The sequence below is a fragment of the Anthonomus grandis genome, chromosome 13 (assembly GCF_022605725.1).
Source record: "Anthonomus grandis grandis chromosome 13, icAntGran1.3, whole genome shotgun sequence".
Classification (NCBI taxonomy): Eukaryota; Metazoa; Arthropoda; class Insecta; order Coleoptera; family Curculionidae; genus Anthonomus; species Anthonomus grandis.
Window position 1 is genome coordinate 6,004,876 of NC_065558.1, and position 16,872 is coordinate 6,021,747.

A 16,872-nucleotide genomic window follows, 5' to 3' on the forward strand; every position below is an offset into this window, starting at 1 on the left:
TCCTTTGTTTTTTTGTTTTAATAGGACGAGGATAAAGAGGAGATGAAGGACATATTGGAAATTAAACGACGCCACGACAGGCACGTGAAAAAAAGGAAAGATAAGGAAGCGGGTGACGTTTTGGGAGCGGGGAAAGTGCAAACACAACTTCCAATATGAAATGTTTATTTTTGATGTTCGACGCCTTCCCAGTGAGTTTGCTCAGGGAGCGCCTGTAAAATCCTAAAAAAATATGACACACACAATTAGTTTAAACTTTAATTTATTGAATAAACTAATTATTATGATTATTACATACTTTTTCACTTCATCATAAACTTCGCCCTCCTTCTCTGTCAAACCGTCATAGAGTACATCCAAATTATACTTTAAAAGTTCTCTAGTGTTCATGCCAACTAAAACTGTATCGGTATAAGGGTCTCGAAGCCCATGATATACCGCTAACTTCCCTAATTCAACATTATGAGCCTAAAAAACATTTGAGCTAATCAGAATAGATTTTTTTTATTTATATTAATAGTGACAACAACTTCAAGAGAAAAGTTACCTTACAAAACTCTCCGGCTTTTTTACAAGTTTGTTTTACCTCCTCACTGGCAGGATGCCAATTTTGAGGGCCTTTGTTTGTAAGGAGCCCCATGGAGTTCACCGCTGCATTAATTATCCCAATTTTATTTTCCTAAATAAAGGTAGTAGAATGATAAATTTAATTTTAAGAGACGATTCCTTGTAATTTTTTAAGTAAAATAGTTTATATAAACGTATGTCCGGAGATGCTTCATTTTCCAGATACAGGGTGTTAGACTTTTTCTAAATCGATTTTCGTTTTTTTTTATTAATTTTTATAAAACACGTTTACCTAATTCGTTGAAATTTTTACAGTTTGTTAATTTTTCAATCAATCAATCAATCAATCAAATCAATTAACCCAACATTTTCATGTACTTTTTGCCGTTTAATTTTGTTGAGTATCCTGTTATTAATTTTGTATCATGTTCTTTATCTTTATATCATTTCAATTATATTAAAGTACGTTTCTGACCTCCATCCTAAAATGCTTCAAAATTAAAGTGAAAAATAACCATTTAAAAACTAAAAAAAAACTTAAAATAAACTAATTAATAAGATGCTACTTTTAGTGTTTAAATTTTAAATAATAATTGAATGGCGTCGCAAATGGTTAGCTGATTTGTGTGTACGCCACCATTTTTTCTGCGTTTGATATTCGTATCAAACTAAGCAATTAAAAAGCGTTTTTCAGATATTAATAAAAAGTTCATTAAAAAAAATGTATCATACATGCTGTATCTCAAAAATGAAGCATCTCCGGACATCCATTTATATGAACATTTTTACCAAAAAAATTACAAGAAATCACCCCTTAAAATTAAAGTTATCGCTTATGTTACACCCTATATAATGGTTAATTTTTGTTTCCTACCTTAAAAAATGGTACAAATTCTTTCAAACTGTTATCGATCATGGATGATCTGCAATAAGACAGTACTGTCTCAATAGGAACGGTGCTCTTTTCTATACACTCTTTTAGGGTACTGACTGGATAGCCAGTTATGCCAATATGCTTCGCTTTACCTGCTTTAACTATTTCTTGGACAGTTGGAAGTGTTTCTGTTAGGACTTGGGTTAAAGTGGGTGCAAATTCAATGTCATGCACCTAAAAAAAACACTTAGAAGAACTACCTACTGTGTGTGATGTGTACTACAAAATGGGAGATTCTTTATGAGTGAAAAAATGTAAGATAACTCACTCAAACCCCTGGAATAAACTTAACATTTAATTGTTAATAGTCAAGGTATGAATGAATGAATCTCTATTTGCAAATATACAACTACAATTGTACAGTAAAGCCTACAATACAATCTAAGCTTAAGCATTGTCAAACTAATGGGAATAAAAAATTAGTTAGTTTGTTAATAAGGGAGTTATCTGATATCTAACACTAATTATAAAATGTTAAATAATAAATTGATTATAAAATATTGTGCTTAGTAAAATAGGGATAAAAGATTGTAATTATTGATAACTTATATTTTTTTTAAAATTTAATATCAACTGTTAAGGAACAATAATGGATTTATGTGAAGCAAGAACTTTTATTTATTGTAAGTTTAAATTTATTAGAGTTAAGCTTAGTCCATGTTAGGGAAACACAACTTGATTTTTGTTTTTTGTATCATGAATATAGATTGATCGGTGAGTTGACATGTTAGCAATATTACTTTTTTTGCTATATAATTTGACATGTACGTATTTGTAAGGGGTGTTTTTTTTAGAGGTTTGGATTTTAAGTTGTCAAAACTGTTTCTGGTGACTGTCAATTTGACAGTTGGTGGTGTATTCGTGGTCAGTACAGTTTGCCATTTCACAATAAATAGACTTACTCCAGAACAACGCTTTCAAATTGTGCAAATATATTTTGAAAATCATTCAAAAAAGTTCTACTTCAACGTCCATTTTACGGTCGACATAATCGGCCATCCGAGCAAGTTATTCGAAAAACCATGGATCGTTTTCGTACCACGCATACTCTAGTTGATAATACGCATCCACAAAGACTCCATACAGTGCGCACAGAAGAAGTTATTGCTGCTGTGGAGTATAGCGTTGAAGAGGACCCGAATAAGTGGATTCGCCATCGTGCACAACAATTGGGGCTGTGCCCATCCACTTTGTGGAAGATTTTGCGGCAATATCTTGGCTTGCGAGCTTACAAGATCCAACTTGTGCAAGAACTGAAACCGCGTGACCATTATGCGCGCCGTACGTTTGGTGAATGGGCGGAAAATAGTATTCAGCTTGACCCATTTTTTCAATCCAAAATTTTGTTCAGCGATGAGGCTCATTTTTGGTTGAACGGCTTCGTCAATAAGCAAAATTGCCGAATTTGGAGTGGAGAAAATCCAGAAGCTTTTGTTGAGACGCCCTTACATCCATTAAAAGTCACAGTTTGGTGCGCTTTATGGTCAGGAGGAATCATTGGCCCATATTTTTTTAAAGATGATAACGACCAGAATGTTACAGTCAATGGAGAACGTTATAGAGCCATGATTGCCGACTTTTTTGTTCCTCAGTTGAACCGACTTGATGTGGCAGAGCTTTGGTTTCGACAAGATGGTGCAATATGCCACACAGCGCGTGACACTGTTACAGTTTATTTTCGTCAGATACATAAAGAATAAGAAAATAAAATGAATCTAAAATGTTAGCGAAAGCATAGCTCGATTATAGAACTTGAAAGAGGCAATTTCTAAGTTATTCTGGTGCTAAAATTAATAAAATAAACAGTTATCATTTCAGTATTAATTCTATTTTTGATATCAATAATTTTCAACCCTTATGATGAAACTCAAATTATTAATCATAACATTAATTTTTTTAATTGTTTTGATTTCACTAATGTCAGAAGTCATATCCTAGCCAATAAGATCCCAGCTCATTCTCCTATATCCCTACTAAAACCATTTCTGGCGCGAAAATCTTTGACCTCTAGGAATCTTGAAGAACAAGCCTTTGAAGAAGGTTGTTTCTTGGTATTTTTGCCGATTTTACTCCAATGAAAAGTTGAAAACTCACCTTTTGGGTATTTTAGTTTGTGGATACTAAATGCCATACTGCAATAGTGCAGGATTATAAGTGGTGTAGTTAAATCCCAACTTTTTCAAGGTTCTTTGCTTAAGTGTCCAGTTTTGTGTTCCAGAGAAAAGGCCAATTCCATTGGTAAGTCCTAATATTTTCATTTGGCATCTTGGTTTATGATAATCTACATATTACACATGTAATTTTATATAAGTAGACTTACGCATACCGTTAAGTTTAACCATCAATGCTTATATCTACTTACTCGATTGGCGATTCTTCAATCTGGGTATTCTTCCACTTTCAGGCTTTTTTTTTTATCCCCCGGTATGGTCTTTATTCACTATTATAAGAGGTAGAAATCTCCACTCATCTACTCCAATAACGTCCACAACATCTACATTGACATTCACTGTTAAACCGATCCACCCAGGTCCCCCATCGCAATCATGCAGCCCTTTTGGAGCCAGGTTTGATCAATGTTTGTGACGTATAGTGAACCATGCAGTCAGTAAAACAACATTCATTAGCTTTACTGTAGTATATTAGTCTAAGTACTAACCTCAAAATTACATTGTTATCACTCTCATTATTAGATTTTACTACCGCACCGTTGTTTTGAATAGTTTCATAATAACTAGGTGCATATTGGTTATTTTATTGAAATAGACCGTATAGATCTTGTAAACTGGATAAATAGGCCTATTTCGAAAGTACTCACGCGAACTTTTAGCCCCAAACTACATAATATAAGTTTTTAGTCTTGATATAGACACTATATTTAGGAAGGGCAACATAACTTGTTTTTTTAAATAATAAGTTTGATTATTAACTTTTCTTTTAATATAGATTCACTTAAAACTGTCTGTTCTTCCTCGTGAGATTTTCATTCAGGTTTATAGGTATAGTGCTTTTAGTAATTTCCTGTTTTCTTGGTCATCGGGATTTTCTTATCCATCTGGGATAAAACAGGTGGCGCTTATATTTTATTTAACTCTTGTTGACTCCAAAGTGGTTAGTGCTAGTCGGCTTCCCTTTGAGAAGATCCCCTGAGCTGTCTCTATAGTCTATAGTAAGTCTCCCTCCTTCCATTGGTTCCCTTGTACCCATTTTCTAACCCTCACTTCCCATACCTTTACTCTCCTTTTTCCTTCCTGTTATTATCCATCCCTCCATTCAAATTTCATTTAATCCAAGTATAACTAAAGGAATATTAAAGTAATAAATTGTTATTGTTTAATTATAATTATTAATTCTTATTTTTATTTTATTTTTTTTATTTAACAACACTATCAATTTATTGCGGGAAACATTCCATGATCGCATAATTTTACGCAATGGACCTGTGAACTGGCCTCCACGATCGTGTGATCTCACACCCCTGAATTACTTTCTTTGGGGATATGTGAAGTCACATGTCTTCAAAGATAAACCACAGACGTTGGATCGCTTGGAAGCAAACATTCGCCGCGTTATTGCCGAGATACGGCCCCAGATCAGAGAAAAACAAACCACCGAGAAGGGACAAAGCCGGGACCGATTTTTCTTGCGCATGTGCGAGCTTATTTGGTATACCGGTCTTATTGCCGGTCCCCTCCCAGCCGTCGGTTAGTCCGGTAATATTCGACGCCTACTTTAGTCTAGCCAAGTGTTGCCTGAATTTTTCTTTGTGTTTATTTTTTGTGTGTGTTGTCATTGTGCTCTTTATTTTATTAAAAACTTTTATAATATGCCTTATACCTGTGCTTTTCGTGGATGTCATTCAAAGACAGGGTGTGGTGTTTCTTTCTTTGCTTTTCCGCAGGAAGAAGATCGGTAAGTTCAACTTTTCTTTTAATTGTTTCCACTCAAAATAAGTTGTTTCTTTTTTTGTTTTTCGTAATTACAGGAATTCATTATTTATTTTTTATTAAATTCGTAATTACAGTAATATGAGGTATTTATCTATGCAGTAATTAAAAAAAAATACATAAATTTAGCTTTTGAATTAAACGTGTAATTTTATGACTTTCAGTGCCAAGTTATGGCTGGCAGCTTGCTATAGAACAGACTTGTTTTCGATACCTAGAGAACAACTAACCAGGAACTATAAGCTCTGTGAGCACCATTTTGATGAGAAGTTTTATAGTGCAGGGCCCTCAAGAAAGCGTTTGTTACCTAACGCGTTACCAACATTATTTCCTAATCCCACAAAAAGAACTTGTGAAGGTGAACAGCTTGAGGATGGACCGCCAAAAAAAATCTCAAAGGAAAAGGACATAAAAATTCTAGCAGGTTAGCTTTTGATGGGTTAACTTAACTATAACTTTTACCTACTAACCAATATTAATTTTATGCTTGAAACCCTATTTTGCACATAAAAATATATTCTGTAGATATTATATTATATTATCGGCAAAGTATTGCCGAAAAAAATTCTCCTTATGACAGAACTAAGACGCCTAAAAAGCACCCATTATCGGATATTTTTTCTGGTAAGACTCTCTTCTTTCAGTTTAGTAGGTTGGAATAAGATTTCAGTAAGAATGGATTATTCTTCAGAAAACCCTAATTAGTTTTATACCATTTTATAACAAGGCCCAGACAAGGTCTTGTTATAAAATGGTTATACAAAACTTGCCTGGGACAGGTACCAGGATTAGGATTAGGTACCAAAATGTCTGGACCCCATATAAAATGGGTAAAATAATACCCTTTGTCTTTGTTTCCATTTCTATGAAAACCAACCTCAGAATCACTTATTTATAATTTATTTAAAGTTTGAAAACCAAATACATAGGTAGTTTTACCTGAGCAGAATTTCCAAATTTATTTTAGTTTACCATATAGTCTATCAGTTTTACTTTCTGATTTTATTCATATTAAAGATGTAAAGTTTTAAAATGTTAAAGCATTTTTTTATTATTTGCAGGCCCAAGCACTTCACAATATTCAGTGTGCGGGCCCCTCGGCAACCTCCTATCTATCGAAATAGATAAACCGTCCGAGAATTCTCCACCAGGCCTTCTTTCTCCGTCAGCTTCTACTCAGACTTCTTCTCAGCTGAGTAGTAACACTTCCCGAAAGCGAAATCTTCGACTGCAAATTAAAAAAATGAGAAAGTTTGGTGTAACTGCTAAAGCACGCCAAAAAGAAGATCCTGATGTAAGAGATTTTAACAGGTTATGTGACAAATTTCTAAGTAAACCTTTGGCATGTGTTATTAAAACTCATGTGGCACTAAAGGGCAAGAGACGCAAATCTCATAGATTTTCTATGGAATTAAAACAATTTGCCTTAACATTGCATTTTTTAAGCCCCAAGGCATATAAATTCATAGGTAGTTTGCTTACTCTACCAACAAAAAGAAGTCTTGCAGGATTTGAAGGATTTATGAGAATTTGAAGGATTTGCAGATCTTGGTGAGCAAACCGAAGAACCATTTATTTGTGAAAATGCGTTAGTTATTATGGCTAGAGGATTATATTCTTCCTGGAAGCAACCTTTAGCGTATTTTTTAGTAGGTTCACAATTAAAAGCCTCCAAATTAAAAACCATTATAGGGGAGCTTATTCCTAAATTACTGAAAATTGGACTTAAAATAGAAGGTATTGCTAGTGATATGGGGTCATATTTTATTGAACTTTCTAAATTGTTAGGTGTGACACATGAAAACCCAGAATTTCAATTCGGAGACCAAAACTTGTATATTTCGATCCATGTCATCTAGTCAAAGCAACAAGAAATAATCTATTTAATCATTCATTTCACTTTGACGAAAAAAAAACATCATGGACTTTCATAAATGATTTCTATCGTGCAGATAAACAACAGCTTTATAGATGTGCCCCAAAGTTGACAGATTCCCATATATGTCCCTCAGCATTTGAAAAAATGAAAGTAGGTCTCGCTAGCCAAGTTCTTAGCCATACTGTGGCAAGTGAGATGAATACTTATGTAACTGTAGGTGCACTCCCTGCCGATGCATTTGGAACCATAGAGGTAATTGAGAAATTCAATAACCTCTTTGATTTATTAAACTCAATATCCTTGGGAGATCCCTGTAAATTTACAAATGTTTATGATGGATCACCATACCAAATAGAATTTTTCCATGAGATGTTACTTTTTTTAAACAAATTAAAAATTTTTAACTCTAGCAATAAAGATATCACAAATTCTGTGAAATTTCGTAATTGCTGGATGGTTACAATCAGAAGCACGATAAAAATATGGGAAAAATTATCAACATTGGGTTACAAGTATCTCAAGACTAGGAGGTTAAATACAGATTGTATCGAAAATTTCTTTGGTGCTGTAAGGCAGCAAAGTGGGAATAATGTTAATCCAACACCACTGCAATTCCAAAGAGCGTTTAAAAAGCTGCTCTGTCAGAATTACTTACATTTGGAAAGAATGAATTGTAAAAATGATTTGGATAGTATATTGATGAACGTCAAATCCATCAATATACCGGAAATTTTCAATGAAAAAAAATTTGAAGTTGCAAAAGGTATTTTAGTTTTGAAGTGCAAACTATACTTATAGGACCGACCATATTCCCACAGAAAATGCCTTTCGGTATGTTTGTGGCTATATTATGAAAAGAGCACTTGAAGTTCATATTAATTGTGATACCTGCACCAATTTCGGCAAAATGTGTGATGAAATGGATATAAATAGATTATTTCTTCATTTTAAGGCTTATAATTCCAGTATATGTAACTTTGGTGGCTTAGAACATTGAAAGGCTAGAATTAGTAAACAACAACTTTGTTTGAGTCCAACATGTGCACAGGGGCAAGAGGGGTGTTTTGTATACAAACATATTTGCCGATTCTCTGTTGTCAAGTCGACACAAATTTCCAACGGAGGAAATTTTTCAGCTATATTTTAACAACCATTATAACGTTAATTTAACTTCTTTGTGTTGTATTTTATAGGAAAATTTAAAATAAAAAGTATAAATACTACAATTAACCTATTTTAAGAATAAATATAATATCCTTAAGCAAAAAAAAAAAACAAAATTATTAACATTCTTATCCCTAAAACTGCTTCTAAAAAATTTGAAGCGACAACACCGGAGCTTAAGCGCCTGAGCCATACGCGTAGTGTCATCTGTCAAACGGCTTTTTGTTTATTTTCGGGATTCGTGTATTTTCTTTAATTTTTGGTTTCAAAATGAAAAAGGCCACATTTTAGTGTTTTTTTTAATTGCTAGGATGGCAAAAACTTGTGTCGTTTGTGCCGCATCATGATAAAAAGGTGATTCAAGCCGATCTTTTCACAAGTAAGTACCGATACTTTCATAACATCACATCATGGGGTAACCATCATCATAAACGTAGAATAGGGGATCTTATAGATAAACCTAATAAAAACTTGAATGTGAAAGTGTGCGTAAAATACCAAAATATTTATATTTTTAAATCTAAATATTTTTTTGAACATATTCATCTATCAATAGGCTATAAAAACTATAAAACTAGAAGTTTGTCCCTGGTTTTATTACAGGATTTTACGTTTTTTTTTTGTTGTTTTGGCAGAAAGAAGGCATAATACCTGTGTACCTATCTATATATAGTTATATTTTTTTAATATAGACATTAGGTAGATAGATGAAATTACTAATTTTTTATTGCCTTTAAAGAATTTTGAAATTTATTTAGATATTGATATCTATGTATAAAGTTAATTTTGTCTTTCCCTAACATTTGATCGATAATTTTTTTTTTGTTTTACCATATTGCAACTTACAATAATATGTATAGTAATTGGCACCACATATTAATTCATTACTGTAATTTTCTTTGCTTTTTGATTAAATATCAAATACTTATTATAGATTGCCTAATATATGCCCAAAGGGAACAATGGATTTCATTAATGGAAATCAACACAATTAAAAAGAACATATTTGTTTGTTCAGATCACATCCTTAGAAGTAATTTCTTATATAAGGAAGATAATATTATCAGTAGCCAGACTTTAATTATAAAAATCAGCTCTACCTCAAAGGGAATTTTTTTTAAATATATTTTTCTAGTATAAAAAAATCGCCACAAAAAGTATTAGTGTTACTCATATAAGCTTTATTTATACCTAATACTTATTAAATTAGGTATGTGTGTAAAACTATTTTTTTACTAGGATTTCTGATGCACTGGTTAAAAACACAGCAGCTGATAATTCAGTTAATTTACCAAGTGATTTACCCTTCAAAGCTGCAGGGGTAGCTTTCCTGAAGAGTGCAAAAACTTCTTTAGCTTCCAAAATGGTATATAGTACAAATAGTGAAGCTACTATAGACAAGTATGGATAATTAAAATAGATTAATATTCTTGATACACCAAATTTTGTATAATTACAGATCTGATCATTCATCATCAACAATAACTGCATCTGAGATTAATAGTTCTACAGTAACCGTGGGGTCTAGGTCAACAATTACTATTTCTCATCCAAGCCGTTTTTGTTTAACTGCTGCACATTCCCTGACTCTGCCAAGGAAAAGGTAAAAATACACTCAAAATAGACTACTAGTTTTATGCCATGTATCATCCTATTCTATATATCTTATCATAGGCTAACGAGAGAATTTGTCTGGTTATTCTATGATCTTATTTAAAAGTGATATAGTATTTTATTGTATTATATTTGTTTAATTAAATGCAATTAATCAAATGTATGATATTACAAAGTCTTAATAAATTTTTTTAATTTTTTCCTTTTAATTTTGGTAATACTATATTTTTATGTATATTATTCTAGGGTAAAATCAAAATGATATCCTGAGGACCTAAGCACTGATGATTCCACCGTTTCAAAAGCTAAATCACTTGTTACCAAATTATAGAAAAAAAATAAAGAACAAAAAATTAAAATTCAAAGATTGCAATAAACAAATTTGCCCCAAAGAAATTGAATTAGATATCTCAAGTCATTATTAAAATACTTAAGAAATAATAACATGATTTTCGAAAAAGCCCAACATATTACATATTTTATTTGACTTGTAAAAGTACTTGTTTGTATATTACTACTAATAAACTATCTAATCTATTCTATTGTACATAGTCTTTATTCTTAGGTAAGCTTTAGGTTTTTTAGTATAAATTAATATGATAATATTTGGTATTATATCATATTAATTGGTAATTTGGTAAAATATTTGGTATTATCTTATATAGGTCACTGTTAAATGTCTCAAAACCATTGTACAGGCTAAATAATACTCATAATAAAAATCTTATAACCTATAAAAAACCTGCAACTCCTTCACAATTTGAACATCCTTGTAGTTTTAACTCTTTCTGCTGAATCAATACTGTCCCTTTGAAAAAGTCAGCACCATAGAAGTATATATTATGTGATATAAAGTAAGTGATGTAAAACTGAGTTTTGTCCAATATAATAATAACAATAAAATTTTGCAAAATGTTAATAATTTGTGTCTTAAAACATGATTTATTAAGAAATCTATAATATTATATTAATAAAATATTTAATTTCCATAAAAATGCTTTAACAAAAATGGTGCCTTTTATTAGGACCTTCCTCTAACGAAGTCCGTTAAAAAAAACACATAAATAGCTCATAAATGGTAATATTACTTATACTCAAACTCTATAATAATTAATAAAAATTTATCAGGTAAATATTTGTTGACGACGTCACTGGTAGAGAGTGCTTGTATCAGTGGCATCAACAATGCGATCGAGCGGCGTTGCGATGCCATTACCGTTTTCTCGTTTTTTCGTAATTTATTTTAATTTATTTAAAGTTAATATTGACTTCGATATAGAGTATTTTATCAAATTTATTTAAAAAAAATGCTTGATATTTTATTAAAGGGGAGCAGTAGTATTGTTTTGAGCCTTCGGAAACAACTGAAAATTTTTATGATATTAAAAGTGATTTTTGCCATTTCTCTATAAGCATTTGGCATCATTGCATCAGAGATGTTGCAAGCAAACAAACCTGTCCATAGTTCCACGGCATGCTACTTCTAGCCTTTCAATGTTCTAAGTTTGGTGGCTTACAATCTCCTCCAGAAGAGTTTATTTCATATATATTTAAATTACAGGAAATATTCAATTGTAATTTTGAGAAAATGTGCATAAACCAGGGAATATCTAACAATTTATTTAACATAATGAAAACTATTAATTATGAACACCCTTGTGCACATTTTCCAAAAACCTTTATCTTAAAATTATTTATAAGGTTGAAAATATTTTACACCATTAAATATAATAATAGGGTCTTAAAAACAAATAAAGATAAAAATGTTCGAAAAATAAAAATTTTGCGGAATGTATAAATGTACCTAGGTTTAATTTAATTATTGCCAATGTATTTTTGTGTTTCATTATACAATTAGCCAATATTATTTCCTCAAAAAATAAAAGTTTGTTTAGAAGATTTTTTGTCTTACATTATTTATCCTAAATGGTAATTTTTATAGTTGGCACTATACCGGGTGACACAGGAAAAAGGGAACACGCTATAACTTTTTTATTTTTCAAGATAAACAACTGAAATTTGGTATTGTTGCGTGTTCCCTTTTTCCTGTATCACCCGGTATAGTTTAGGTATACCTATAACTTAACTATACCAACAGTAATGTAATAGTTTTGATTTCAAATTCCCAATAAAATTTTTAATCTATTAATTGTCGTATTTCTCTCCGGGTACGGAACTATTAAATTGCCAAAACGATTTTTCTCCGTTACTTAATATGTAGCGCCAGTCATTTAAGCCCGCTCAAGGGCACCAAAATTGGACCCCAGAAAATCAACGGTAAATGCGGGTTTTGTCGCTTCTCGGTGGTTTGTTTTTCTCTGCCCAGATGCTTGAAAAAGTGGTCGAAAATTGGCCTTCCCCATTACGCTACATTCGAACCAGCCGTGGCACTCATATGCCCGAAATCATTTTTAAGCACTAATGACATAACAATATCTTTTAAATAAAACCAATACCATGTCAATAAATTTTTTTTTTATAGTTTTATTTCACTTCAAATTTGTATACCTCTCAAAAAAACACCCTTTATATATATCGCAGATTACATTTTTAAAAGTATTAACTGAACCCCTGATTTGAATGCAACTGCCTGTAATAGAGTATATTTTTGTTAAATTGCATGCACCTTATTTGTTTTACTATTCACCAGTTTACTACTAAAATAATTTACCTGAAGTAAGTCAACATAATCCAATTTCAATCTGGCCAAAGATTCATCAATACTTTTCCTAGTTCTTTCCGCAGAAAAATTAAACATTTTGCTTCTCTCTTTTTCATATCTGCCTACTTTTGTGGCTAAGTAATATGCGGATCTGGGAATACCTTCGAGACACTGAAAACACACTGAAGACACTGAAATTATTGTCATTTAAACCTACCATTCCCAATATGCTTTCAGATTCCCCATGTCCATACCATGGTCCAGTATCTATAAAATTGATGCCACTCTTTATTGCTTCGTAAACAGTTTTCTTGCATTCTTCTATATTATAGTCCCTAAAGAGTTGCTACTAATTTTAAAATTTCAATGCATAAGAATAGCAGTCTTACCCATAGAAGTAGGAAAATCCACCTGTCCCTAGGGAGAGCTTGCTTACCAACATATTAGTATCACCGAGAGGTAAGTAAGGCATTTTTTTAATAACATTTGCATCGTGAAAACCTTTTACGAAGGTTTCTGGTAGCGCTAATTCACACATACTTTATAGAACTGAAACGAATTGATGGTTTGTGTGCTTTGAAATCATATCGTTTTATTTTTCAATGTGAAATTACCCAGAGCGTTTTTGCAACCACTTATATAGATAAGATTAAAATGTTGTTAAAAGAATTACGTTGTTCATAATTTAGACGCAAGGGAGGGTATTTAAAACATAAAAATAAACAAATTTTACAGTTATCATAAATACATGCAAATTAATTATCAAAAAAAGAAAACATTACTGATGTATCTATAAGTAGGTATAATTATGCAATTTTTTAGGTTAGGGTTCTGGGTTTATTGGGATTTAGCATTTACCGCAATGTTGCCAATTCGAAGCATATGTTATTTTTAGGATAAATATTTATCATTCAAATTAGAAATAATGAAAAGGGAAGAAAAAACTAAGTCGGATGAGTTATTTTTTAATATTCGATTACGTTTTTTGATAAAACAAAAATCTATATAAATATTCATAACCTAAATCTTGGCAACATAGGAGATCGGGGTTTACGATGCTATTTGCATCTGTGTGAACAGTAGTCATACTGTTGACAATGTTGTCCTTTAGTATTTTATTCCTCATTTTAGGGATTAAAATGCTGAGCGGACCATCTAAGCAAATTGTTGAAAAAAAAGAATTTTTTTTTCAATCTGAATTAAAAAAAAATGATTTACTTCATATCTTTTAACTTAAATCTCTTAAATAGGGCAGAGAAATTTTAAACCAGTATCATTGGCGGGAAATTTAAATCCTTATTAATCAATTAGGCACGTTACACGGTAAAATACCAAAGCACGTTATAAGATAAAGCATATGAACAATGAAGATTATTGATGGGTTATTTGCATAAAAAAAACCACTCATTTGTTTTGTTATCATGTCGTTTTTAAACAAATAACTTTGCAAACAAAAAAACAACCTCTTACTCGGCAAGGTCAAAGAAATGAACCGTTTTTTTTTTACTGGTTTTTAAACCATAAATGGCGACGGCCAGTTTTCGCCCACCTAAAACGGCACCGTGGGTTTCCACTCGTTAATTTATTATTGCCAATCTCACATTCTCAAATTGGAGATTCAAACAAATATGGGCAAATAAAAGTGAAATTGCTTACTAATGACTAACGACGGAGCTGTCTGCTGCCATTAAATCGAGTCTAATATTAAGTTGTATATAAACGGATCGCAGTAATAAAGTATATCTAGTTACTCACCACTCAAAATATGCTAAAAATATCCTATATTAGTAATACCTTCAACAGACAAAAACGGTTTAAATTCTTTGTTTTTGCAACAATAAAAAAATTCAAATGTACCACTCGAATCTTCCTTTGTGCCGGCGGCCAATCAGCGTTCCGCGTTTAAAAATGACCCGCCAATGGAACGTACCCCATGAATCACGTGGTATCAAATCGTTTCACCTTACGGATCGGAACCAACCGTGTGTTCCCCGTGTGTTAGACAAGGACAGATCGATCGTTAGCGCAAGGCAACAAGTGATGATAATCACCCAAACGAACTACCCTGTTGATGGTTGTTTATAAACGTCTGCTCTGGGTAATTTTTTGATAATCGGCGGGACGTTTTACAAGTGTCGATACGTTTCTCGGTAGTTTTTCAGTGTTTTTGGAAATTGTGAAGATTTAGCTGGTTTCCAGGATCATTTTTAAGGTAAACTATCGTTTATGGGGAATGGATTTTATGTGGGATGCTGTGGAACTCCGGGGGACTAAGTTAAAGTGACAGTTGGGGGGGCCCTTTTGACAGTTCATTTACTTTTTATTTGGGAAAAGGCAGGTTTTGATCCAAATAAGTACTTAATTGGGCTTATAGGGTGTTAATTTCTCATTTATTTTTTGACTAGTGGGGCTACAATTGTTAGTTATATATCTATGCTCTTACCATAAGTAAGATAATTAACCACATAATTAATATGTAATCAGTTCACTCTTATATACAAATCCCATAAATAACCCCCCTAAGAGAATATTTACCACAAGTAACATAACTATTATCTACATATTATATCAAACTGCATCATTATTAATATTGTTCAATTTAATTTCTATATTAGCCATAGATGTCTGAATAATAACATGTCTAGACTTGGACATAGATATAGTCTAAGAAACATCTAGACCTAGATTCAAGCTTTGTAATTGAGCATATATTCTGGCCGGAAATTTTCAATAGCTTATAGAACTCTCATTCATATTTCTTTCAAATCAAGGATATACAGATGGATTCGGGTGGTCAAAAGGGGAGAAAATTTAGTTAAAGTATACCAATTTTATTATAATCTACTAAGAAAGTTCATATCATTCAACCACATTGAAATCCTAGAATATGTGTCGAATATCCTAGGAAAATCATTATCATAAAAATTCCTGAAATGTTTTTTTGAAGTCATTAATGACCCTCTGGATAAATACTTTCAAATTTTGAAGGAATCTCAATATACAGGGTGATTTATAATTAAATGTCGATTAATGAAGATTAATCTATATATGAAAAAGTTCGAATCTTAATTTTTTTTTTCAATATCAAATCAGATTTTTTGTTAAATCTTTCTAAATTTAACAAAAAATTTAAAAATTCTAGATCCTAATATATTATGATGTCCCAGAAATCTTTAACTGAAACACTTGTAATTACCACATGGAACCCTTTATAGGACATCAGAAAAAATTTTTAATTTATCATTACATTTATATCCATTTTGTTTTAATTCAGGTGACAATGTTGTAGATGTTATTTACCTGCTATTTGAAGCTTTTCATCTATATTTTAAATTTCTTTACCTAACATGACTGTGAACACATTGAACACTTTTTGAATTGAAGAAAAGTATCACTGTACTCCTGAAAACTGGGCTCACTCTGGTCCCTCTAGATTAAAATATTTGTGATGACGAAAATGCAGATTTTGTAAATTTTTTTAACTAACAATATTCTCAATATCACTATCCCATCCCTCGACTTATATCAAAAGACAAATACAGGGTGTTCCGTTAATCATGTTACAAACTTCTAGGGCAGATAGAAAACGTCAAAAGAAAAACAAAAGTTCATATAAATATGGGTCCGGAAAAGCTTCCTCAGGGAGCTAGAGCTCTTTGAAAATAACCTTTAAAAACTAGTTTTTTTTAATAGCTCCGGAACTACTTTAGCTACCGCAATCAATTTTGGGAGGTAAATTATTGTTTGTACGTTTATTCTTTTGAACCTACTAAATAAAAAGAATATTTACCAGGGGCTTCAGAATCAGGCAGGTATTTGGTAAATTTAGGCCCATTTCTTTAAGACTTTAACTTCTGCCCGTTTGGGCATAAGATTATGATATTCCTATGCTTTTTACATAAAAAAGGTGCACTTAGTAAAAGTCGGTAAATATCACCGTTTTTGTGGAAATTGACTAAAACCAAACTAAGATACAGCACCTGAATTAATTATTTTAATAATAATAATAATGCTAATTCATTGCCACTGTCAGTATTTTTTACATGATATTAATTCAATTTAATTTATGGGGAAGTTCGATGTAATGGTAGAGCTGCTTCTCGAC

At 31.8% G+C, this 16,872-nt stretch overlaps 3 protein-coding genes and 1 long non-coding RNA gene across 7 annotated transcripts in view; 3 read left to right on the top strand and 1 right to left on the bottom strand.

The window, feature by feature from the left end:
* The window catches only part of LOC126743896 (transient receptor potential cation channel subfamily V member 1), a 28,841-nt gene extending 28,548 nt beyond the window's left edge, over positions 1–293 (top strand). For both annotated transcript variants that reach the window (XM_050451156.1, XM_050451157.1), the window contains one exon: positions 25–293. In XM_050451156.1, the coding sequence (XP_050307113.1) occupies positions 25–159 (135 nt within the window). In that variant the 3' untranslated portion in view covers positions 160–293. The remainder of the gene's footprint in view (positions 1–24) is intronic.
* On the bottom strand, positions 149–14,625 carry LOC126743899 (uncharacterized). 2 transcript variants are annotated; one of them, XM_050451166.1, is made up of 8 exons: positions 14,523–14,625; positions 13,157–13,316; positions 12,985–13,102; positions 12,777–12,938; positions 1,442–1,675; positions 548–679; positions 299–468; positions 149–222 (listed from the first exon to the last, which is right to left on the bottom strand). In XM_050451166.1, the coding sequence occupies exons 2-8, from the start codon at positions 13,303–13,305 to the stop codon at positions 165–167; spliced, it is 1,023 nt and encodes a 340-aa protein (XP_050307123.1). In that variant the 5' UTR covers positions 13,306–13,316; positions 14,523–14,625; the 3' UTR covers positions 149–164. The 2 variants fall into 2 exon arrangements, with proteins under 2 accessions (XP_050307123.1, XP_050307122.1); XM_050451165.1 differs by lacking the exon at positions 14,523–14,625 and adding an exon at positions 13,382–13,535.
* Positions 5,216–10,561, top strand: LOC126743904 (uncharacterized). Of its 2 annotated transcripts, XR_007663020.1 has the most exons (6): positions 5,216–5,413; positions 5,613–5,872; positions 6,510–8,870; positions 9,731–9,892; positions 9,951–10,094; positions 10,352–10,561. It is a non-coding gene; the product is annotated as an uncharacterized LOC126743904 (long non-coding RNA). The 2 variants fall into 2 exon arrangements; XR_007663019.1 differs by having other exon boundaries at positions 9,731–10,094.
* Positions 14,626–14,826: 201 nt separating the features above from the next.
* The window catches only part of LOC126743897 (uncharacterized), a 59,186-nt gene continuing 57,140 nt past the window's right edge, over positions 14,827–16,872 (top strand). Inside the window, exon 1 of the mRNA XM_050451162.1 lies at positions 14,827–14,979. The gene's annotated coding sequence lies outside the window, so the exon portion shown is untranslated. The remainder of the gene's footprint in view (positions 14,980–16,872) is intronic.

Coding starts and splice junctions, on each gene's coding strand:
- LOC126743899 (XM_050451166.1), bottom strand. CDS start 13,305: ATGTGTGAATTAGCGCTACCAGAAACCTTCGTAAAAGGTTTTCACGAT. Junction 12,939..12,984: donor CTGAAAGCATATTGGGAATG/GTAGGTTTAAAT, acceptor GTGTGTTTTCAG/TGTCTCGAAGGTATTCCCAG. Junction 680..1,441: donor AATTTGTACCATTTTTTAAG/GTAGGAAACAAA, acceptor ACCTTTATTTAG/GAAAATAAAATTGGGATAAT.